At 45.7% G+C, this 25,249-nt stretch overlaps 1 protein-coding gene across 1 annotated transcript in view; it reads right to left on the bottom strand.

Moving 5' to 3' along the window:
• The window catches only part of SDCCAG8 (SHH signaling and ciliogenesis regulator SDCCAG8), a 1,463,224-nt gene that overhangs the window by 1,126,933 nt on the left and 311,042 nt on the right, over positions 1-25,249 (bottom strand). Inside the window, exon 9 of the mRNA XM_078648583.1 lies at positions 930-1,068. Coding sequence (XP_078504709.1) covers positions 930-1,068 — 139 coding nt within the window. The remainder of the gene's footprint in view (positions 1-929; positions 1,069-25,249) is intronic.

The following is a 25,249-nucleotide window of genomic DNA, read 5'->3' on the forward strand; positions in this document are numbered from 1 at the left end:
ACCAAGATACCAGAGACACACCTTGTGCAGCTCCATGACCAACTTCTGTTTTCGGCAATCACGATATGGCTTGAAGCCTGTTGTTTTAGGAAGGGAGATCGTTTCCTAGCACACTGGTTTTCAAAATGGGAAAAATAGCTGCAGGCAGACAAATATGGGAACAGAGCTCTGGATCTGCGCCAGATCACACGGAAAGAAAGGAACTGATGTCAGTGCATAGGGGTAGCGCATATATGCTGCTCCACTATGTCACTTCTGGGTGGTGTGGAGCCGCATGGTGCCACCTAGAGGCACACATGGGAAATGGTGAATGAGTTTCTAGTTCGAGTATGGCAACCGGGGAGTATTCTAAGGTAAGGAATGTGCAGTTAAAGGTATCCATCAGAAATATATTTTCATTTCCTCCTGCTTGCAAAAGTTCCCTCCAAAGTGATGTATTTACTAACAAGACACGGGTATAACTTCAGTGAGCAATTCAAGCATTCCCACTAAGACAGCTGTCATGTGTGGCACCTTCAGGCAGCACTCTGCATGTTGGGACAGATACGTTAATACTCATTTTTCATTTATTTTTAGTTTTGCAATTTTCTATAGTGCAAATGTATCCAAAGGGCATTAGAATATTATACATGAGAATCACACGTTACACATTTTTTAAAGCAGGGGGAGATTAAGTGATTTGCCCACAATCAAAGAATGTTGAGCAACAGGAGGGATTAAAACCTGGTTCCCCATTTCCAAAGTCATCAGCTCTTGTCATTAGTCTCACATTTTCATTCTATGCATTGACGTGAAAAGCCAAACTACAAATCCCTGACTGCAAAGTACTAGTGGCACAAAAGCCAGAAAAGCACACAGGAGTTACACGCGATACAAGCCACTCGGGAGCTATGCTATGGCATTGATGTGTTTTCAATATTGATGCATACCATGGTTTTCTCCAAGTTTGCCTCCTCCGTCATCACCACAGCTTGCTTCACTTGTTCGTATGCTTTGCTTTCCCTGTGCTGCATGTCCTTCAGGTTCTTTCGAACCACTACCAAGGCTGACATGAGTTCGTCCCTTTCTCTGTGACAGCAGAAAAAAGACAAAGAAGAATATTAAAACTCAACAGGAACAAGAAATACTATGAAATAAGGTCCCAAATCTGAGGTGATATGGAGAAAATGGCAAACTACGAATAGGTCAACAGATACATTTGTTAAAAGACCAATTACTTTATAGGAAGGACCATCTTGGATACCTCCGGGATTAAGAGCTACACAAACAACAAAAATACACACCTAGAAGCTGTTTTAAGTGAAATCATGTAATTAGAACTTTGGCAGTTTTTTTAATTATCATAACTAAAACAGGGTCTGAGTTTCATTAAAAAAAATATTAACATCAAACTGCACAAACGCAGTGAAAGAGAAATTCTATAATCAATCACTGGTAATTAATTGTAGGAACAGTTTTCATTCTATCTTTTATAGGTACCACCACATGGAATTGGCACAACATATTTTTAAAGAATCTGATTAAATCAAGAATTTCCATCCATTACATTTTTGCAGCATTTTAAAAGAAGGTTATTGTGCACGCTGCATTTGGGAGGGGTGATCAAGTCTTTTGGATCTTCATGGTCTTCCAGGAGTGAGGAAAAAAATCACTTCACTTTACGACAGGATATTAAAGAATTTCTCATCTTAAGTGAAGAAGAGAAATGTCAAATTCTGAATAAAAAGTACTAAACAAAACAAAGGTATGAGGCCTTTTGGGTGCTCTGGGATCCTTCTCTACGGGTTCCCTCAAAAGCCAGAAAAAAAAACTAACTCTAAAAGGCAACGCCGGTGCAATGCATCATGGAAAGGAAAAACTCTTGGAGCCTAAAAAAGATGCAATCGTTTATTACAGCTTTCTTTTTTTTGCAAGTTTCCTTTTCACAGCTTTCATTTCAGACAAATCTTGCCTTTGATAGGCTTCCAAATGGGGCTGCTTACCAATTGGACATTTGCACCATGCGTTTACAAATCTATGGACAAATATATAAAAATGAAGTGTTCAGCGGTCCATGCAGGTAGCGGGGAATTCTAATGTGTAGGACTATCGCTCAGGATCCTACAATGCAACAGATTCATAAGTCAGACGCTTCTACTGTGGACAAGAAACAATCTCAGTGGCCACAAATAACAATATGTTGTGACCAGGTGTAGGACCCCCAGAATCTAGATCAAGATAGAGTCAAATTTTGGGGTCCTGAAATTGTGGGCAGCTTGAGGCTGTGCGATAACATGGGTCCTGCCCTTCACATAGTGGCATCGCAATGTACAAACCAAAGTGGTCATGCACTGAAGACCTGGCCACAGGAAAACGAAGGAAGCTTTCAACAGGAACACTCTGGAGTACATCTTCCTTCAAGAAAGAAAGAATTTGGGTTTCAGGGTTTCTAATCTTCAGGAATGCATAAGTATTCTGGCTGCACCCATCATACCCACACTTTTCACTCGCATCTATGGAGCCGAGTTCCTGGCCCAGAAGTTCTTAAAGTGAGCCGCTCTAGGCGGTTTTCAAATACAATTTGGTAGTCTATACTACCCGTTGTTGCTCTCAGCTCTTCAAAAGATCCATTTAATGCGCTTCCACTTGTGTTAGATGAGCCACCTAGGGATCTACTTCCTCTTCAACCACCACAAGCGAGCACCCTTGCAGCGTATCATCTCAAACAGAAAGAATTTATGGGGGCTTTAAGTGCTTTTTACATTGTATTGTTTAACAGCATTATGTTAGAGTGCATAGCACCCTGAGATTTCCAGACTCGGCCCATGCAGGTAAGAGCAGTGGCCCCTGGGGGGAGGGGGGGGGGGGGGGGATTTCGACATACGACCATGAGGGAAAATTAAATAAATAATTAATTTTCCTCTGTCTGCGTCTGTCAAAACTGTCTTTTTCTGAGCCGCCTTCGTCTGAAAAAATACAATAATTTCTTTCTTTCCCTGAATTCTGTTCAGTCATCCAAGTCTTAGTTAATTTTGGCTTGGTTTGTTTGAATGCCATTTCGACAGGTGTAAGTGCTTCCTCACTTGCACCAGTTTAGTGCATTTTACTTTCAGAGGGTAGACCTACCGATGGTATAAGTAAATAAGATCATATTACACCTGCTCTTTTTTGTTTGCACTGGCTTTCTCCAAGCTGGCTTATTTTTCATGGATCACAGCTTTCCCTTTAAAGTACTTGCCTTCAGACAGTCAGTAAACCTGGGAGAAAAGTTGCAGATTTTTGGGGGTCAAGGAGGACTAGCAGCCCGGTATGAAAGGAACAGTAATTCCCAGTTCCCAGAGTATGGTTATCTATGCAGCTTATTTGGCTGTAGTATCAAGAGACTGCCATTGTTTCTCTGAAATATTCGCCTCGGTCTCACTCTTTCGGAGATGAAAACTCACTTTTTAGTCCCACATACCATTCTGAGTGATTTTTTTTAAAAGTTGTATTTATCCTGAAGTTTGATTATTTCTCCATCGTAATGGTATGCTTCTTTTACTTTGTTTGGTTCCACTTTTGATGAATCGATTATAATCGTTTGTGCAACCCCTCATTACCCTCTGGGGTAGGCTTGTGCTTTATGAAAATCATAAATAAATACATTAAATTGAATTAATTTTTATGATGCTCAAACATATATTGTATATGCGCGATCCACGTCTGGCCAGTTGCACCAGCACTTTTTTAAACAAAAGAAACATGTCGAAAGAATGGTAACTGCAGTCCAGCTGCTAGTTTCAAATCCATGCGCCAGAAAACCTATCCAGTGCCTCATAAAATGGCGTGCATAGGCAGATGAGGTGAGCTCACACTCCTTGAAGGGACAATGTGGCTGCATTGAAAGATCTGGTTAAAACGTGTTTTATTACGTCTCAGGACACTGTTGTATAAACTGCGATTGGCTAACCCTGTAACAGAATTGCTAATGTGTTCTTGTATAAAAATAAATAAAACACGTTGACATTTTTTTTTAAAAAGGCTTCTTTGCTAAGATGTACCAATTGGCATACTTCGTTATCTCACAATCAGATCGGGAACAGGATACTGGGTGCACTTTGTTCTTCGATCACCTCCTTCCCATCCCCGCCTACGGATTTCACTCCACTTACTCGGCTTATTTCTGATAAGGAAGGCACTCACTTGGTAACTAAACTCTACCAGGCATGTTTGGCACATAAACAGGTCCGCGACAGGGGGGTGAGACAACGCTGGGCGGAAGACCTGGGTCACTCATTGACTGACAAAGAATGGATTTTCTGTCTTGATCAAGCACAGAAGGTCTCCCCCAATCATAGGCATAAACTCCTTCACTTTAAATTCGTTCACAGAATCTACATCACCCCACCCCAATTAGCCAAATGTGATCCTACTAAATCATCAAGTTGCCCAAGGTATAAGGCGCTAGACACCGATTTTGCTCATATGACCTGGACGTGCCCCCAAATCGTGATGTACTGGGTTGAGGTATTTCAAACGATAGCAAATATAATCGCTGCACCTCTCATCCCCTCTCCGAGTCTAGGCCTATTAGGACTGGTCAGATATATTAAACTGTGCTATCATAGATTTGTAGCCATAGCATTGATGCTAGCAAAAAGGGAACTAGTGATACACTGGGGAGCCAAACATTGCCCTACTAAAGGGGAGACATTGTTTACCACGCATCCATTTCAACGTGGTACTATTACATCGTGGTTTTCACTACGCAAGTTGTTACACCGACTTACACTGGAGGGCGCTGTAGACTAAAGAATAGTATAAATTTCTGTTTCCAACACCTTCCCTACTGTATGTAGACTGGAGTTGGAACAGTAATTCACACTATTCCTAAATCCACCGCCTTTCCAGCGCACGTTGAAGTAACGACTTGCGTTGTGAAAACCGCGATCTAACAGACCGTGTTGAAATGGCCCTTGTTGTATCGTCATACATCCTACTAAAGCAGCATGGTTACGCAACGTGTCACACTGCAATCTGCAAACAGATATATATATGCCGCTTCAATCCCCATCCTCACGATCTAAGGACATATGGTATGTCTATCGCAATTACTTGCTACAACCCCCAAACCCCTCCCAGGCATCATCTCCGGACCTTCAGGATGTTACTGAGGTCATCGCATTCGGTTCTTCCCCGATACCGGGCCCTGTGCAGACACCGTAACATCACACTCCTTGCTCGTCCCTTCACAACCAACACTCCAGAAGACACGTATAACGCTTTCCTGCCAAGGCAGGAAACTGTGCCCAAGATGGCCGCCGGGTAAGAGCTCTCGGTAAGAGCTCCTGTGCTGGGGATCCAGATTTCTGGCTTTTATCCCCGTCAGCCGCGAGCTACACCGACCGGAGCATCCCTGCACAAAGAGTAACTGGATTAACAAGTAACTGGTTTCAAAGAGTAACCGGATTCGCTTACCTGCTCAAGGAAACGTACGGAGGACCCCCGACCCACAGGAGACTGAGACCCGCAGGAGAGGACCGAGCAGTTCCCGTTGTCCGCCTCGGACCCTGAGCTCTCCACTGGCCAGCTTGCAGAGCTCGTTTTTGCGGATGACTGCTGCCGGAAGACAGCGGTGGGTGACTGGTGCCTGGAGAGGTCGGTGGTTGGCTTGGGGACGTCGCTGGAGTAGACCACTGCTGGCGCCGGAGAACGGTGAGCAATTCACTGCGAGGGTGTCTGCCTGCCTGCGAGCTGCCGGGACTGCTAGTGACTGCTGCTGTGTGCCCTGTCCCGTCCGACTGGCGGTGCGCTCTGGGGCTGGTTGCCTGCGCGGCATGGCGGTGCCTCTACTTGGGGCGGCCAGGGGTCAGGAGAAGCTGGAAGACAGGGCGGACTGAGCGCGACCGAGCAAGGGCTCCCACGTCCGGTTGGGCGCTTCGCCTGGTGGACCGCTGCGGGACTTCACACACCGGGACTTCACACACCGGGAGCTTCACACACCGGGAGCGGTAATCTCTGTCCTGATCGCGGAGCGCGGTGACCTGCTGTGCGCACCGGGGAGGGTGTCCGCGCATTAGCGAGATACACCCTGCAGTCAAGGGAGCCCGGCTTCAGCCGGCCTACCCCCCACCCGGCCTCCTATCATCACACCCCTCGAGATATTGGGAAACTCCGTCTGGGGAGGCAAATGGTGTGGCATAGCGGACAGCGGGCTGAACACGCATGGGAGCGTGAGGGCGAACCTACAGACGGGGAGTCTCAAGAGAGAACAGCAGTTCCCCCAGCCTTTGCCAGGAGTGTTTAAGAATGACCGCCTGAATCCACACAAGGTCTGTACATAGCGTTTAAAGAGCTACTGCCGCCATAAGATAGACTTTTATTTTTCACCAGCCCGACATTATCGACACTGTCTCCACTGCCTAAAATGGCGGGGGCCATAGCAGGAGCAATAAATTCACCACCACCCCAGATGTCTGCATAGCTGCATTCCATCGAGATCAAGGATCACACAAATGGAGATAAGACTCTCTCCCCTCCCTTCCAAGCAGAAACAAGGAATCACCAACATAGAAGCTGGACTAACTCGACCTGCCCTCAACAGAAAAGGAAACTGATATCTCCAAAAAAGACAACAACAGACAAAGGACTGAAAAAATCCTGTCTTATCTACTCTCTGGTGGCAGACATCTTGACCAGCCCAGAAACTTCTGAAACTACAAAGAGGTATTTTGTTATATCCCCCACATCGCCTTTGCTAAATCACACCCAGACTCCCCAGCACAGACCAAACTACAGATATGACTCCCTCCCAGCAAGAGAGGATCTGGTCTTGCTCAAACAGAATCTAGAATTTGACTCTGCCCTCCCTGTGCCTAAAGCAACAGAAACTAACAGAGGACTGCCGTAGCTATCTCCTCTACTCTGGCGGCCTTTTTGGAGTGGTCTGACCCCATCTCTCCTCTCTCCTAATCTCAAGTACTGATTGTCTACCATTTATTGTAGTATTATACCTCTACATGTACTTAATGCACTGACGGATACCTCATATATTTCTGGCTGCTCACGGGGGGCATCTCTGACCCCTGCTGCTTCTCTTTTGCACATGTATTATGTATATATACTTTGACCTGGTATATCATTAATATTATACCCCTTTATGTATATTACACCCCTCGCACTCTCAATATATTATTGCACCGTTAACTGCCTCATACTACTAAAAACTACATATCTCTTCACTCTGTATACCTGTATCTTGTTCTAGTGTATCACTAATATTACACCTCTAGACTATACACTGCTATAAGCTGCACCCCTCTTCCTCTATCTCAGTACTGCACCAACTGCTACCTCATACTTTTATTATTATTATTACTATGCTACCTCATACCTGTATTATTACTACTGGTATTCTTATGCCTATTCTACGTCAATCTCCCTTCACATATTTCTGTCTCCATCCTTTGCAGTGAGGTGAACCCATTCCACGCCTCTCCTTGGACTGCACCAATTACCACTTCCTACATCCTGTTTTCGTTGTATTTTGAGTCTGATTGTGATTGTTGTATCTAGATTTTGACCCTGACTATGTTTACATCGACTGCTGAGTCTGATTGTGATTATTGTATTTAGATACTGTGATTTAGATTTAGATACATACTACCTCATATGTCTTTTGGACGCTACCTCATATCTCTTTTGGATGCTCACTAGTGTCACTGAGGACGCCCTAGCTCCTACACCCAACATTACAGCCTCTAAAATGGAGCGCAGCGGCAAGCACACTTTTAGAATTAACTACCCTTCCACCCTCACCAAAAAAGCCACTAAACGTTTTAAACATAACTTCATGAGGTCGCACCCTGAAACACCCTTTGCCGACACCTATTTCTCACCGGGCAATGGAGCCCTGAATACCGATATCATCTTCTACACCTCACGCAGAGCCCAATGGAGAAAAGCGTTCCTAACCCTACTCACCGTCTCCTCCACCAGGAAAACAACTCATGGCCTAACTCTCTCTATCACACCTTCCCACCTCTTCCCTGGCAGGACTTCCATTACTATCTACAACAACGGGATTGTCCTAATTCAATCCACGGACAAGAACCTGGAACTACTAGACAACCTGTTCCCCAAGTTCAAAGAGCACCTCTCCAATATGCGGACCCCCACCCAGATCTCCACCAGCACTATCAGCCCTGACGTCGCAGCCCCCACTTACAACACCTCTACCCCCAGCACCCCAGTAAATGTCCCTCCTGCTGTTAACACCCCACACTCCCCAAGGACAGACACCCCCAGCACTCCAGTAAATGGCCCACTTGCCGTCAACGCCCCACACGCCCCAAGGACAGACACAAATGTTGCCACCTCTTATACTAACTGCCCCTCTAACATGACCCCTTTTACCCCCACTCACATCCCCCCTATCCCTCTCCTGCCTGACATAACAACCCCCACCCGCAACACGTCACCTGAACACACCACCGCTCGGAGTTTATCCACCCCCCCCCGCCCCTCCCCCCCACGACAGACGCCTCTCCCCCCCCCAGCTCCCTCCCCACTCTCACCCACGACACTCCCACACCTGACAGAACAACTCTCACCCACATCACGCCACCTTATGACAACATCACCACTCGGAGTCTACCCACCCCCCCCTCCCATACCCCCCACGGCGGACACCTTTCCCCCCCCTGCTCCCTCCCCACTCCCACCCACGACACTCACACCCTCCCAACAACACACACAGAACATACCACCTCCCCTACCTTAGCATCCCCCTCTCTCCCACCTCCTATTCTCAGCCCTCACTACCCTCCGGTCTCCCCCACTGTCTTCAGCCTTCACTCACTCTTCCACTCGCCGGCACCGTCTCCCATTGACGGCACTACCTATGCCTCCCACCCACCGCCTTCACCGCCTACTTCACCCACACCCCCGCCTACAAACACGCCCACTCTTTGAATGCCATCTCACCCATTTGCACTGCAGAACATCCCAACATCGCTAGTATACCCCCCCATCGATCCCCTGCCCGCTTTCCAGCTCACTACACAACCATTCACCAATGGCTCTCACCACCTACGCCATCCCCAATGCACCCCCTGACCTGACTTTACCCACCCTACAACAAGTGAAAGAGGATATTCTACAAATCAAAAAAGATGTCCACGCAATCAAAGACCTTCTCTCATCACAGCCCAGACCACCTCCCATCTTCCCTCTACCCTACAAAGGACGCACCCGCCCTACATACCCTCGCCTCAAACGACATCCACGCTGGCCGACTATCCCCGTGCGCAACAACTCCCACCGCCCCCGCCGTGTCCCCAACCCTTTGTCGGACCGCGACCTATGCTCCCTCCTAAGCTCTTACGGCCCAGGTCCGGTAAAACGCATATCCAGCCCGCACATCCCCATACCCACAACTCTCACAAACCCTCTGAGGCTCCCAACACTCAACAACCGAGGCTCCGTCCCTAACAACCTCAGAAAAGTTCCCCTCACTCTAGAAAGCTCGACCACCCTTCTCTCCCCCAAACTCAAATGCATCCTACTCAACTGCAGATCGGCCCAGAGACACTCCTCCGACATCGCTGATCTCGTCTCAGCTAGGGATCTGGACCTAGCCATTCTAACAGAAACTTGGCTCACTGAAGCCTCTACCCCGATTATGGACATACTAGTCCCCCCCAACTATCACATCATTAGGCTAGACAGGTCTTCGGACAAGACGGGCGGGGGAATTGCATGCATTTTTAGAAGCAACCTCTCCGTTACTAAAATCCCCTCCCCCTCTCTCTCCTCCTGTGAACTCCTCTGCCTCGACGTCACCAGCGAGGGCAAACAAGTTTGTGCTTTACATCTCATCTATCACCCGCCTGGTGACAATCTCATATTCACCCAACAACTCATGGACATGATCACTTCCAATGCCGGTCGGCAGACCACCCAAGTCTACCTGGGTGACTTCAATCTCCACTGGAACGATCAGAAAGACACAGTGGTGAATAGTCTCAAAACTTTCCTTAATGCGCTTGACCTCACCCAAATATGCGATAGACCAACACACGACAAAGGCGCGATACTTGATCTCATCATTGCCAAAGAGAATTCTACACAACTGGAGACGATTCTACCCTGCGACTGGTCAGATCACCACATTATCACCTTCTTTATCAATGAAAAAGTTAAACCTAACCCGGCTCAACCAATCAAAGCCAAAACATGGAAAAGGGACATGAAGAATCTCAACCCCTCTACCCTGCCTCCCCACATCGGCAATCTCCTCCTTCCCCCTTCAGGTGCCTCGGATGTTCAATCACTGACTGACCACTACCTTGAATCTATGAATACATTAGTCAATGAAGTCGCCCCACTGCAACTGAAGAGAGTCTCCACCAAAATTTCTAACCCCTGGTATGACGACAGACTCAATGACGACAGGCGTTCGATGCGAATGGCAGAGCGCACCTGGAGATCAGACCCTTCAGCACTGCACCTTAAAAGGCTTAAAAACAAGAGAAATGCCTACTTCAGGAAAATAAAGCGCACAAAGTTGGACTTCTTCAGCCGCCAGTTGGACCAAGCAAAAAACAGGCCAAGAAAACTGTTCGAACTAATCAAGACCCAAACAAAGGCACAACCCTTACAATCAAATAGCACAACAAGTGACACCCCACACTGTGAAGACTTCTCTGCTTTCTTTAAGCTAAAGACTGACAACATAAGAAATGACCTCATCTTGGATGTAGGCCGATTCCCCAACCACACCAGAATGGCTAACACTCAACCTAAAAACATGGCATCTTGGCTGTACTTCGATACCTACTCGGAAGCAACAATACACAAACTGCTCTGCACCCTGAAGCCCTCTAATCACCTCACAGACCCTCTACCTGCTAATGCTGTAAAAGACTTCATCCCCTTGCTCCTCCCTCTCTGGACCAAAATAATCAACTGCTCCTTGCAACAAGGCCTCATTCCAGACGCCCTCAAGGTGGGGCAAGTCACACCTATACTCAAGAAACCTACAGCCGATCCGTCTGACCTAAACAATTACCGGCCCATCACCAATATCCCCACCCTGGCCAAACTGCTGGAGAAATGTGTCCAACTCCAACTAACAAGACACATTGACCAATTTGACCTCCTCAACTCTCATCAATCAGGCTTCCGAGCGAAACATAGCACGGAAACAGCTATGACACACATAATTGATGACGCCCTCCAAATTCTTGATCGCAATGAGTCCTGCCTCCTCATCCTTCTTGACCTCTCGTCAGCATTTGACATGGTCAAACATGAGAACTTGCTGGAGCTGCTAAGCACTAGAATGGGTCTATCGGGAACGGTTCTCAAATGGTTTTCGTCCTTCCTGCACAACCGGACTCAGAAGTTCAAGATCGACAATGTGCTATCTGCACCTGTGCCTGCAGATCTTGGTGTTCCACAAGGATCCTCCCTCTCCCCCACACTGTTCAACCTCGTCATGGAACCGCTCGCCACCTTGCTCCAAGCTTCTAATGTCCAATTCCATATGTACGCCGACGACACACAACTGTACCTAAAGCTTCAATCCCCGGAAGATATCAAACATCTGAATTCCACGCTTATTAACACTCAATCTTGGCTAGCTGATAATCACCTCAAACTAAATGCTCTGAAAACTGAGTTCCTTCTCATCTCACCCCCGGCGAAAATTTCCACCACCCAAACATGGCTCAACAACCTAACAGCACTCAATGTCCAACCCACCATCGTGGACTCAGCGAAATCCCTGGGCATCACACTGGATGCCAAGCTCAACATGCAGCAGCACGTCAGCAAAGCCACAAAAACAGCGAATTTCCAAATCAACACACTGAGGAAAATCAAACCCTTCCTCCCTGCTGAAGACTTCCAAACTGCTGTACAAGCGTTAGTCATCCCTCGAATAGACTACGGAATTGTGGCCCTCAGCGGACTCCCGCTATCCACAACAGCACCCTTAAGAGCCTCCCTGAACGCTGCCGCAAGACTCATCACTGGCTCAAGAAAACACTCGCATATTTCCCCAGACTTAAAGTCCCTAAAATGGTTGCCCTTTGAAGCCAGAATACAACTAAAAATTGCAGTTATGACACACGCGGCCGTGCACCACAATGCACCCAACTACCTCGCTCAAATGTTGTCTATATCAGGAGGTTCGAGATCCAATAGAAGCTCAAAAAATCTACTCCTGAAACCCCGTAGATTCCGGAAAGAGAAAACCTACAAGCGCTCCTTCTCAGGAATGGCACCCAGGATCTGGAATGCGCTCCCTCCTGAAACAAGGCGTATCTCCTCCACTGCACTCTTCAAGAAAGAGGTGAAAACCATCCTTCTGGCCAAGATCTCCTGAACCTTATTGGTGTTGGATCAGAGACTCTGCATTGCCTTGTGTCAATGCTCACCTTGTCCTTTGGCACTATACCTCTACTTGATGACTATACTAAAACACTGGTATAAGCCTTCCACACACCCAAGTTGTACCTGAACACCTCTGTATTGGGATCAATGACTTGTGCCGTCTCATATTACTTGTTTACCTGACTGTATATTGATATGTTTTATGTATGTTATTATGATCCTTTCATGTTGGTGACTACTACATTGTTCCCACTACCTCTGTTCATTCCTACTGCCCCTACCTTGTCATTGTGAAGCGCTCTGATATCTGTAAAGATCTTGTTCGCGCTATATAAAACTTTGAATAAATAAATAAATAAAATAAATAAGGCAGATAGTATAAACCAAAGACTACAGACTTATGGAGACCCCCCCCCTGAATTTCTTTCCTCTGTATGAGAGTATCCATACTTTTCTGTGTCAAATTTCAGTTTCTGTAGTGCATACTTATTATTGGTTATTGTATGTTTCAATTCCTTTTCTCTCAATAATTTTTTTTGTAATTAAAAAAAAAAAGAACGGGAGAGGTGTCCCTTGAAAAGCACTCGGATGAGACGTTTGGACCATGCAAGCACTATAGGATCACAATGAGTATACTAAAAAATAAAGGACTTTGAATGCCCTATTTAAAGTCTTTTGCTGCATTGCTTTAAGTTGGATGAAAAAGACATACAGGGGTCCCTCAAACATTGTCAAAGAACATTCAGGACGTATGTGACTTTGTGACAGCAGCAAAGGCCCTTTATGGAGTTGGGCCTAAATAACACAGTAGGTGGCCTGACTCATGGGTGATCGGCCTAAATAACACAGTAGCTGGCCTGGCACATGGGTGATAGGACTAAATAACACAGTAGGTGGCCTGGCACATGGCTGATAGGCCTAAATAACACAGTAGGTAGCCTGGCACATGGGTGATAGGACTAAATATCACAGTAGGCGTCCAGGCACGTCGGTGATAGGCCTAAATAACACAGTAGGTGGCCTGGCAGGTGGGTGATAGGCCTAAATAACGCAGTAGGTGGCCTGGCAGGTGGGTGATAGGCCTAAATAACGCAGTAGGTGGCCTGGCACATGGGTGATAGGACTAAATAACACAGTAGGTGGCCTGGCACATGGCTGATAGGCCTAAATAACACAGTAGGTAGCCTGGCACATGGGTGATAGGACTAAATATCACAGTAGGCGTCCAGGCACGTCGGTGATAGGCCTAAATAACACAGTAGGTGGCCTGGCAGGTGGGTGATAGGCCTAAATAACGCAGTAGGTGGCCTGGCAGGTGGGTGATAGGCCTAAATAACGCAGTAGGTGGCCTGGCAGGTGGGTGATAGGCCTAAATAACACAGTAGGTGGCCTGGCAGGTGGGTGATAGGCCTAAATAACGCAGTAGGTGGCCTGGCACGTCGGTGATAGGCCTAAATAACACAGTAGGTGGCCTGGCAGGTGGGTGATAGGCCTAAATAACGCACTAACCTTTTGCCGCCACCGCCGAGAGTCAGACGTGGGCTGACAAAGCACCCGACAGACGTGCACAGCATCTGGGGACACCGCCGCCACACCGCCGCCACCGCCAAGAGTCCAAAGGCATCGGACTCCGCGCCGCCGCTCCGGGAGACCACAAATCCCGGCAGGCCTCGCGGCGGCGCGTCCTGAGTGACGTGGGTCGCGCACAGAGAGAGCGCCAACGGAGCATAAAGCTCGGGAACCCCGGCAGAGCGGGGGGAATCACTAACCTTTTGCCGCCACCGCCGAGAGTCAGACGTGGGCTGACAAAGCACCCGACAGACGTGCACAGCATCTGGGGACACCGCCGCCACACCGCCGCCACCGCCAAGAGTCCAAAGGCATCGGACTCCGCGCCGCCGCTCCGGGAGACCACAAATCCCGGCAGGCCTCGCGGCGGCGCGTCCTGAGTGACGTGGGTCGCGCACAGAGAGAGCGCCAACGGAGCATAAAGCTCGGGAACCCCCGCGTCGCGGGACGCCCGGGGCGAAGCCCGGGCAAAGGGCGGGCCCTCTTAGGCCCTCAGAGGCCCGAGGAGCCTGGCCTGTGCCAGACACCCTGCTCGACTGCGAGTAGCCAAGAACACCGAACCTTCATAACTGTAAGTTGGCTAATTCTTGCTGTCATACACCGTCGTGAGCCCGTAAGATCTTGATATACTGAGATTGATAGCGGTAACTGGCCGTTACCTCCTCCTGCCTTACTGTGGGAGATTTATTGGCCTTGCCATGAACCACCCAGAGACTAGAAGCATGGCAGCCGCTGGGGTAAAGAAACTGACTGGTACCTTAGACGATTTTATTGTGCGCACAAATGCCCTCATTGATGAAGGGATTATACTGATGGACAGAAGGGTGTCCCAAGATTTAGCATGGCAAAGCGTTCCTCTTTGGGCCATATTGCACAAGCTTGCACTCCTAATGGTCCATCCGCTCCAAACATACTTGTAATGGTACACAAGGACGGGGGCTGTGACATACCAGCCTCCCAGGAAGGCCTGGAGGCAACCCCTAATCTCTCCTTATTGGTGGTAAATGGCCCGGCTGTAAACGAGCATGAAACTACAGCTAGTACCTTGACTGAAAGGGGCAGGAAAGAGGGGGCAATCCCTAAACAAAAGAGTAATAGACAAAAACCCATTAAAACAACCACTCGCAAAGGGAAAAAAGCCCAGTCTGGTAAAAATCATAATCTAACCCAGCTGGATCCAATCCCTTTGAATGTGAGCACCAACTTAGATGCTCATACCCATATCGAGGACACCACGGGTGGGTCCCAGGCAAGTGTGCCCATAACATTAAGTCTGCCAGATGAAACTGTCTTGGATAGTAGCTTGGAGGGGATATTGGAACTAAGTGGGGAAGTTGATAATCAAGCCAGAGGGAGTGAGGACAGTAGTAGCCTAATCATGGTTAACAATAACATCTTTGAAATGTTAAAAATCCTCTTAGAACCGATTGAGGTTAGGCTACGATGTCTGGAAACAATACTGAATAATATCCATAAAGATATTAGTGCCCCTAACTTCAATTTGAACAATAAAGTTCCACAAAAAAAATCGACTACGAATAGACCACCCACAGCCGCTAAAAGCACCACTAGCACTAATCTACCTCCAAAACCCACCACTAATCTACCTCCAAAACCAACCACTAATCTACCTCCAAAACCCACACCAACATCTAAAAACCCAACCACAACTGACAATGTAGCGCCACTCATACAAACTCCCAAATTACAACAGGATAAAGATAATGTAGAAAAGAGGGAGTTGCGCAGAAATATACACCTACCCCCAGAAGCTTCACCATACGTTGTGGTCCTTACCGGAGTCCCTCAACCGGATGCCAAATCAATTGAAAATAACGGGGGACTTGTAAATAAAACAATACATTGGCTAAATGATAACTACCCTCTCCCCCCAGCCTTCAAAAGTAACATCCTGATGGTTGAAAGGGCTCCTTGGGTGGGGTACAATAAAAAAAGGACACACGGTGACTGCGTGGTGATAACATTTGAGAACCCACGCACTGCTGAATTTATTACGACGAGGCCCCCAAGAAATTATGGGCTGTCCATTGTGGCTAGGGCATTATCCTACTTCTACCCTGAGGGTGAACATCCGGATAATAGGTGGAGTTGGACCAGGGATAATAGACACCATGGTGGTAATAATGGTCAGGTTTTTGATAATAACTACCACAATACACAGTGGAATGGGAGGTATGATGATGGTTGGAACATTGTGAAACATAAAGTGAGGCCTCCTTACTTTCGCCCACAAGGTTATGACCCAGGACGGGTAGGCAATCTGCAATTTCCTCCGATCTTTCCGTCTTACAACCGGTTTGATTGTTTGGAAGCGGTGGATTGACTCCCCAAGATTAAGGAAGATGCCCAGATGTCTAATAAACCTGTGGACTTGGGTCTTAGAAGTTGCTCAGGGTCTGAGGAAACCCGAGAAATACAAGTGGAGGATGAGATTATACAAGGGAGTGAGGTTAGACAACTAGATGCCACTGTAGACATTCTACCCGCAGAAAAAGATTATTGCAAGGTGGTCTTTTGGAACGTGGCAGGGTTAAAACAGAAGATTACCAATCCAACTTGGGATGAGGCCATTACCGACGTGGGAATTTTAGCCCTTCAAGAAACTTGGGCCACCACGCCGATACATCTCAATGGCTACAAAACTTACTTTACCCCTGCGGTGGGTGGAGTATATGGAAGACCCAAGGGAGGGTTGATTGTATACATATCAAATCTCCTAGTTTATGATAAAATGTCCTTTTCTCCTGGATCCAGTTACTATCAAAAAATAGTGATAGACACAAGGAAGGGTCCAAAGATGGTTCTTTTTAACTTTTACAATAACTGCTTAGGTAGCATGATTAAGGATGTACTTGCTACACTAACCTCAGATATGCAATACGAACTTGATATGAGTAAAAGGGGCGAAGTTATGTTATTATGGGGGGGTGATTTTAATTGCACTCTTTGCAAAAAGGGCCAAAAGGGTATTTGCGGATTAATGCTGGAACAAGATGTCAATCTGACGCATTTCGAACATACCCTACTAGGTGACTCATTAAACGAGATGATTTTTAATTTCAACTTTGGGTTTTCAAATGAGTTAGCACATCATACAACGACATTTGCTCCAACCTTTGTTGGGCGGGGTGCCTCATCTATTATTGATTTTAGTTTATGTTCACAAAGCTCAGCGAGCAGATTGATTAGCGTGAACATCATGGACTTACCACTGAGTGACCACCTGCCACAGGTATTAAAAATGGAGAATTTATTTGTTGTAACCGATACTAGAGAATGTCCCAACCAAATGGCTCAGGACGTGAAGTTGGGCACCCAAAATGGTTATAACCTTAAATGGAGTAGAGTGGTTCCGGATGATTTTTTGCTTAACATATTGAGTAAATGTACGAGTAGTTTTTCGATCTGTTTAGATGAATATGCAGAGAGTAGTGAAATAATAACCCATTTTAATATCATCTCTAGTACAATTAAGGAAGCACTGTGGGTTGCCAGGAAAAATTCCCTAAAGCCCAATAGGAAATGGTTTGATAGAAAGTGCACTAAAGCCTTAACAAAGCTTAGATATGCAATTCATAAAAGACCACGGGATGTCATCCTAATTAGAATTGCAAGGAGGGATTATAATGTAGCATTGAAGGACAGGAAGGCCTCGATAAAAAGGGAAGCCTGGGACAATTTATGTGCGGCATCAAAATCAAAGGATCCGGCTGCCTTTTGGAGGGTCATTAACACCCCCCTCCTACATGAACAAAAAGCACGCATGGAAATCGCCGTTTCAGAAGACGAGTGGGTGGCTCACTTTTCCTCCCTTTATAAGGCTGTGGAACTAACCCCTGAAACATGCCAGGATGCAGGGTTGCTAAATTTAGATACATCTAGAACCCTGGTTGTAACCCTTCCTGAAGTTATTGCGAGCTTGAAGGCGACTAAGGGGGGTAAGGCGGCTGGACCAGACGGCATACCAGCTGACCTCTATAAGGCTAACATCGAACTATGGGGGCCACTGCTAGTCCAGCTCTTCAATGCCGCTTTGGCAAATAGTCCAATTCCTACTTGGTTCACATCGGTAATAGTCCCAATTTTTAAAAAAGGGGATAGGCTAAGTTGTACTTGCTATAGGCCAATTTCCTTATTGGACTCTTCTATAAAAATTTTGGGGAGAGTGATTTTAGCCAAATTACAACGCTGGGCTGAGGATGATGGGGTGTTAAGCGATTTTCAATTTGGGTTCCAGAAGGGCTTAGGGACCATAGAGCAAGGTTTGAATCTTTTCACCTTGCAACAGAAGTATATAAAGGTCAAAAAACAACGTCTATACCTCACATTTGTTGATTTATCATCAGCTTTTGACTGTGTGTCACACACTAAATTATGGTCAATTATGGTCGAATTGGGGGTAGACAATGCCATCATACGCTTTTTGAGAGACTTATATTCCAGGGCCACGGCAAGTGTCAGATATGGGAATAATGGTGAATGCAGCAGACAATTCGGGATTGGTCGGGGTGTGCGCCAAGGGTGCGTCCTAGCCCCCTTTTTATTTTTGTTATATATAAATGGAATGGAGAAGCACCTCGTGCAGGAGGGCAGGGACATGCCTATGGTGGGAGGTAGGCCTGTCCCTGCACTGATGTACGCTGATGATGCTGTTTTGATGGCACGCACCCCAATGGCTTTACAAACTTTGGTTACATCCTTTAATAGTTTTATGCTTGGTTTAGATCTGAAAATCAATTGTTCTAAAACTTTGTCTATGTACTGTGGGTCAAGAACAAGCAAGCATCTGAAGCCAATTTTTATAAATTCCAATCTCTTAGAAAGGACCCCCACCTTCCCATATCTGGGGATATTGTTCCATGAAAGTGGCTCATGGACTACTGCAATCCATGCTAGATCTCTGTTATTTTCTAAGACTATTATGGCCCTAAAATGCTTTATGAAAAAATTAGGGAAAAAACCCATAAAGGAGATTTTAACTGTTTATAATGCGACTTGTATATCAGTAGTCACCTATGGTGCAGGATTATGGGGTTACTCAAATATCAGCGCAATTCAAACCATGGAAAATAAGTTTTTATGTCACATTCTGTCCGTGCCCGAAAGTACTGCAACGATGATATGCCATGCTGAATTGGGAACATCTTACGTCACTGATACTATTAAAATTCAGCCAATCCTACTTTGGCATAGGGTTTGGACAAATGATGAATGTGTTGTTAACCGGGCAATTTTAAAGGATATTTTAGTATTGGACAATATCAATGACTTTAAATGGATATGTTACGTCAGAAACTTTCTTGATAAATTAAGTTGCCCCCAATACTTTGAGACCCACAATCAATGGAATACATATCTAGAAGAGACTTGAAAAATCTGTGTATGGCGTACCTCAGGGAAAAGAGACACATAGAGGAGGCGAGAAAAAAGACTGTTTCTGCCCACCAGGACATTTTATGAGGAGAGAAATTGCAGCCATATCTATCATTGTATATGTCCAATCATGAACGCTTCCTTTTGACCCGATTTAGATTTAATATTGTTTTTAGGACATTATCGTTCCCCGTGATGAATTGTTGGTCGAGGGATCTATGTCTTTGTCCATGTGATGATGTATCCCAACAATCCGATATGCACATATTATTTTTCTGTAAATTTTATACTTTCTTCCGAAAGAAACTTATCATCCCTATCCTCAAAGACTTAAATGTATATAGATGTTGCCTAGCGTTTTTAGAATGCCAGAAAATGGAAACTGTTTTTATGGTAGCCTCAATTGCAGAATTTTTAAAATCAGTTTTTAAGTGTCGTAAATCAATTCAAATTGATTAATTTTCTATATTGTACACATGAATTTAATTTTGTTGTCTTCCTTTTTCCGTGATTTTTAAAAAAATGTTTCCTTGACCCCTAGTAAATTGTACCTTTCATGCTACTTTTATGGTTATTTTGCTTTTATAACCGAATAAAGTACTTTTGAATCTTGAATCTTGAAATAACGCAGTAGGTGGCCTGGCAGGTGGGTGATAGGCCTAAATAACGCAGTAGGTGGCCTGGCAGGTCGGTGATAGGCCTAAATAACACAGTAGGTGGCCTGGCAGGTGGGTGATAGGCCTAAATAACGCAGTAGGTGGCCTGGCAGGTGGGTGATAGGCCTAAATAACACAGTAGGTGGCCTGGCAGGTGGGTGATAGGCCTAAATAACGCAGTAGGTGGCCTGGCAGGTGGGTGATAGGCCTAAATAACGCAGTAGGTGGCCTGGCAGGTGGGTGATAGGCCTAAATAACACAGTAGGTGGCCTGGCAGGTGGGTGATAGGCCTAAATAACACAGTAGGCGTCCAGGCACGTCGGTGATAGGCCTAAATAACACAGTAGGTGGCCTGGCAGGTGGGTGATAGGCCTAAATAACACAGTAGGTGGCCTGGCAGGTGGGTGATAGGCCTAAATAACGCAGTAGGTGGCCTGGCAGGTCGGTGATAGGCCTAAATAACACAGTAGGTGGCCTGGCAGGTGGGTGATAGGCCTAAATAACGCAGTAGGTGGCCTGGCAGGTGGGTGATAGGCCTAAATAACACAGTAGGTGGCCTGGCAGGTGGGTGATAGGCCTAAATAACACAGTAGGTGGCCTGGCAGGTGGGTGATAGGCCTAAATAACACAGTAGGCGTCCAGGCACGTCGGTGATAGGCCTAAATAACAATAGGTGGCCTGGCAGGTGGGTGATAGGCCTAAATAACACAGTAGGTGGCCTGGCGGGTGGGTGATAGGCCTAAATAACACAGTAGGTGGCCTGGCAGGTGGGTGATAGGCCTAAATAACACAGTAGGTGGCCTGGCAGGTGGGTGATAGGCCTAAATAACGCAGTAGGTGGCCTGGCTCGTGGGTGATAGGCCTAAATAACGCAGTAGCTGGCCTTGCTCATGGGTGATAGGCCTAAATAACGCAGTAGGTGGCCTGGCAGGTGGGTGATAGGCCTAAATAACACAGTAGGCGTCCAGGCACGTCGGTGATAGGCCTAAATAACACAGTAGGTGGCCTGGCAGGTGGGTGATAGGCCTAAATAACGCAGTAGGTGGCCTGGCTCGTGGGTGATAGGCCTAAATAACACAGTAGGTGGCCTTGCTCATGGGTGATAGGCTTAAATACCACAGTAGGTGGCCTTGCTCATGGGAGATAGGCCTAAATACCACAGTAGGTGGTTTAGCACGTGGGTGACAAACCTAAATAACACAGTAGGTGGCCTTGCTCATGGGTGATAGGCTTAAATACCACAGTAGGTGGCCTTGCTCATGGGTGATAGGCCTAAATACCACAGTAGGTGGTTTAGCACGTGGGTGACAAACCTAAATAACACAGTAGGTGGCCTGGCTCATGGGTGATAGGCTTAAATAACACAGTAGGTGGCCTTGCTCATGGGTGATAGGCCTAAATACACAGAAGGTGGCCTGGCTCATGGGTGATAGGCCTAAATACACAGAAGGTGGCCTGGCTCATGGGTGATAGGCCTAAATACACATAATGTGGCCTGGCTCATGGGTGATAGGCCTAAATAACGCAAAAAGTGGCCTGACAAATGGGTGATAATCCCACATCTATTTTATGAATTGCCTGATAGAACGTCGTTAGTAGGTAAAGTAACAGAGAAAACAACAAGATAACCTCTTCCCACTTGCGAGTGTCATCCCTTATGAGCGCAGTCCTACTGGTATATCAGTCTTCGACCCCGGGGTACTCAAACCTAGGAGCAGTCTTACTCATTCAGTAAGTGTTACATGTTGACTAGCAATTTCACTTTTTGTGTGTAAATCCGACACCTGGAAAGACTCTATTACACATTTAGTAAGGGTCACTCCTTAGAGCACAGACTCACTTGTTGATTATGTGTGAATCTCATGGCAGTGATAACACAGAACACTTATTACTCAGTACATATGTACCTGATAGGTATTTCACCTCTCATGTGTCGGTGTCCGGTCTATTGCAAGACAATGGGGACAGGAAGTAAGGATATGGAGGCTTCAGCAGATGGGAGCAGAAGTTCGCTAGCTGCAACTATATGGCAGGAGAGATGAGACATAGAGATGGAAACTGGTGGAAGGGACAACAGACAGAAGAAGTAACCTCGTGAGAAAGGAATACTAGGGAGTGTGTGGGAGAAAGAGCAGGTGGAGAAAAACTTAGCAGATGAAGGGAGATGCCAAATAGAGATTGGAAGGAATTCATGGATGGGTCAGAGACTAGTTAAAGAGCCAAATGACTCGCAAGTTACAACGGCAGGGCGGTGGCTTAAATTGTTTGGTATGGTCAGAGTATTGTCAGAAATTTGCCAACATCATAGCCTCTGAACCCTGATGTAACATGAGGCTTGGTGTAATAAGACTGGCTATATTCAGAGGTATTATGTCATTGGAATACTGCCATAATTTGTCACCCGATAGCATGCCACCAAATGGACTTTATTTTACAGAACAAGCTGATTGCTAAAGCATCTCGTCTCTTGGACAAGTAGTTTATTTGTAAAATTCCACACCCAAGCAGCCAGAATTAAACAAAACGAAATTCCTTATGGTGGTTCATCATGTTTTCCTATTGGAGACATGAAAGCCAGTCATGCTTGAGAATCTCTCTATATACGATGGCTTTGAAGAGCAAAATAGAAGCAAAGGATGGTTTTTGTGCCTCAACAGCTGACTTTAGGTGTTTTGAAGCAGATCCCTTCATGTTCACTGCCCATCCTTTTGGAAGTTGCCTTCTTTCCACAATGCGCTAAACACAACTCTCTAAGATTCAACAAGCCCTTGAAGAGCCACCAGATTCCTGGTTCCCTCTGAAATTGATAATCCAGTCTCCAGTAATCCATTGCCACTATTGTTAACATTCTGTATGAGTTAATCCTTTTGCATGGGTTTCCTTTAGCTCCTTCTTCTCTTGAAAAGTGAACAAACTATGGCAGCCAGAGAAACCAATGCAGAACCACCTGACCTGGAGTATTCACCAAAACAGTACAATCCTATTGTAACGGGCAGCTGCTCATTGGTCATACACTAGAGACAATGTATACTAGAAAAGAGAGGCAACAACCAAACCTGTATAAAAACAATCAATTGAAAAATACGACTAGTAGATCCTTTTCGTACGGGTATTATAGGTTTATTCAGGTTCTTCATCCAAAAAGTAAAAGCGCAGCCAACGCAATGAGCCAGTAGAAACTGAAGTAGTCACGATCTAAAGGCCTTCCTCACATACATGTAAAACGATTTTAGAGTCCTTCCTCACATCCTGGAGACACCCTCCTAGGATGCATAAAAGTCGAAATCCTGCAGAATTGGAGCGGTAAAGATAGTATTTTCCATGGCGACCAAGAATAACCACAGAGTGAACATGCAAACGATAACCATTCCGTTTTTGAAATAATTGCCAAAATAATATTCCTGAAAAAAATAAGCAAGAAAGCGCACTACTTATAATAAAGTAAATAAATTAAGCATAGGCAGAAAAAGGGTTTCTCAAGCACAGAAGATAGGGGGCACGAAGCACCCACCACGTTACCGAAGTACTTGATTGTGCTCTGAAGCGATAAAAGAAAAGACCAAGCGTGGTAGACGTTTCATTCCTGCAACATTAAAATCCGGAGACAAGAGATTTCTTGTTTCACCACAAGGTGGCAGTGCTTTCCAACAATCTAACCTTCAGAAAGCGTGAAATCAAGAGAGCTTTGAAAACGAACATAATCACTTCGTCCCATTAATCCTCACATTATGACGAGTCATGTCTGGGAAACTGACATCAAGCTAATCTTATTAAATTTAACAAGAGAAATGAAGTCCCTTCCTCTTGAAAACAGGACATAAATACCCAACATGTCACCCAGAAGGGCGTGGCCTAAAAACATGTAACGCTAAAAATCAAGGCTTAGTATAGTGTGCCGCCCGGCTGGTCATTTGCTGTTTCTGTCATTGCATCCAGATGTATGATACAAGTAATATTACACCTACAACTAGCCAGGACTATTGGCTTTGCCAATGGTTGCTAGCCACATAATATAAATAAGTAACAACTATGGCTTCGTTGTATATAAAATTGAAAATGCTTCAGTGGTGAAATGATGAGACTGTGAAATAACTATAACGAGTCTCTTTGAAATTAAATCAGAGGCAGTGAAGGGTGGAACTGCTGCAGAGTTAAGATTTATTTTTTCTCCCTGAGGGTGATGGCAGAAATGGAGAGCCCAATAGGGACCCGTCTCAGCAACTGCTTTTAAGAACTGCTGGTGCGGAGTACTGCCAGGACCCGGCCCACTTAAAGCCCTGGTGTCTTCTATCATCCATTCCGGGTTGTTGTTGGAGGTGTGCATCTTTGCTGCTCATCCTGCTCAGGTTTAGGTGTTCTCAGGAATTACATTCACCTTGCCAAGACAATGAGCAACATGATGCAGCCTCTCCGTACAGAAGGGGGGTCGACTAAGATGGCAGGGTGAAGCTCCAGTGATGATGGATCGTCCTTTGATAGTGCTGGACGAGATTGTTTTTCCATCCCTCAGTATCTAGAAGTGAATTCTACAAAATTCGCTTCCACCTATCACTTAAGAATAAAGCATTGGCAAAGCCAATGGGTCTGTCCTCAACTGTGTCTTTTATATCGCAAAACTGAATATATTCTACATTTAATAAAAATAATAAGAATGTGTGTATGTTTTATCGGTTTCATGTGCAATGTTGCTTGCACCAGTGTTAAGTATGGAATGGAATGGTGCTTGCACCATTTTGGCTAACATATTGTATTCCACACATACAGAAAGGGGCTACATGTCAGCCTTCTTCCACTTTTGGCTTGAGACATTGTTAAACACGACTTGGATCATCCCACAGTAGTACTTTATTCTCACGTCTTTCTATTAGCTTAGATGTGTCCTTTTTGTGGAATATGTAAGGAACTTTTTTATATCTGAAAAGCAGACTCTGTCATCAAACATTTAATTTGTTATCTCATTCATGGTTTGAATATACAAAACATCATTTTATTTTGCACAGCACAGGGAATTTTTTATTTGCTTTTGTAATCAGCGCACTAGGAGGCATATGTTTCTGCGCAACCAAAAGTTGTAAAAAGTAAATCCTCCTTTTACCCGGAGTGGCATGAATGGCAACCAAGCTGGGACCAGGAAAGATACAGTTTTACTATGCTGCTGACAGATTTCCTCTAAGAGGAATATAATTGCCTGAAACCTAAAGTGCACTATATAGTCAAAAGATGTCCTCACAAGGAATACAATAGAGGTCCTCATGGAAGAGTGCAAAGGAGAT

This window comes from Lissotriton helveticus, chromosome 6, assembly GCF_964261635.1.
Source record: "Lissotriton helveticus chromosome 6, aLisHel1.1, whole genome shotgun sequence".
NCBI classification, from domain to species: Eukaryota; Metazoa; Chordata; class Amphibia; order Caudata; family Salamandridae; genus Lissotriton; species Lissotriton helveticus.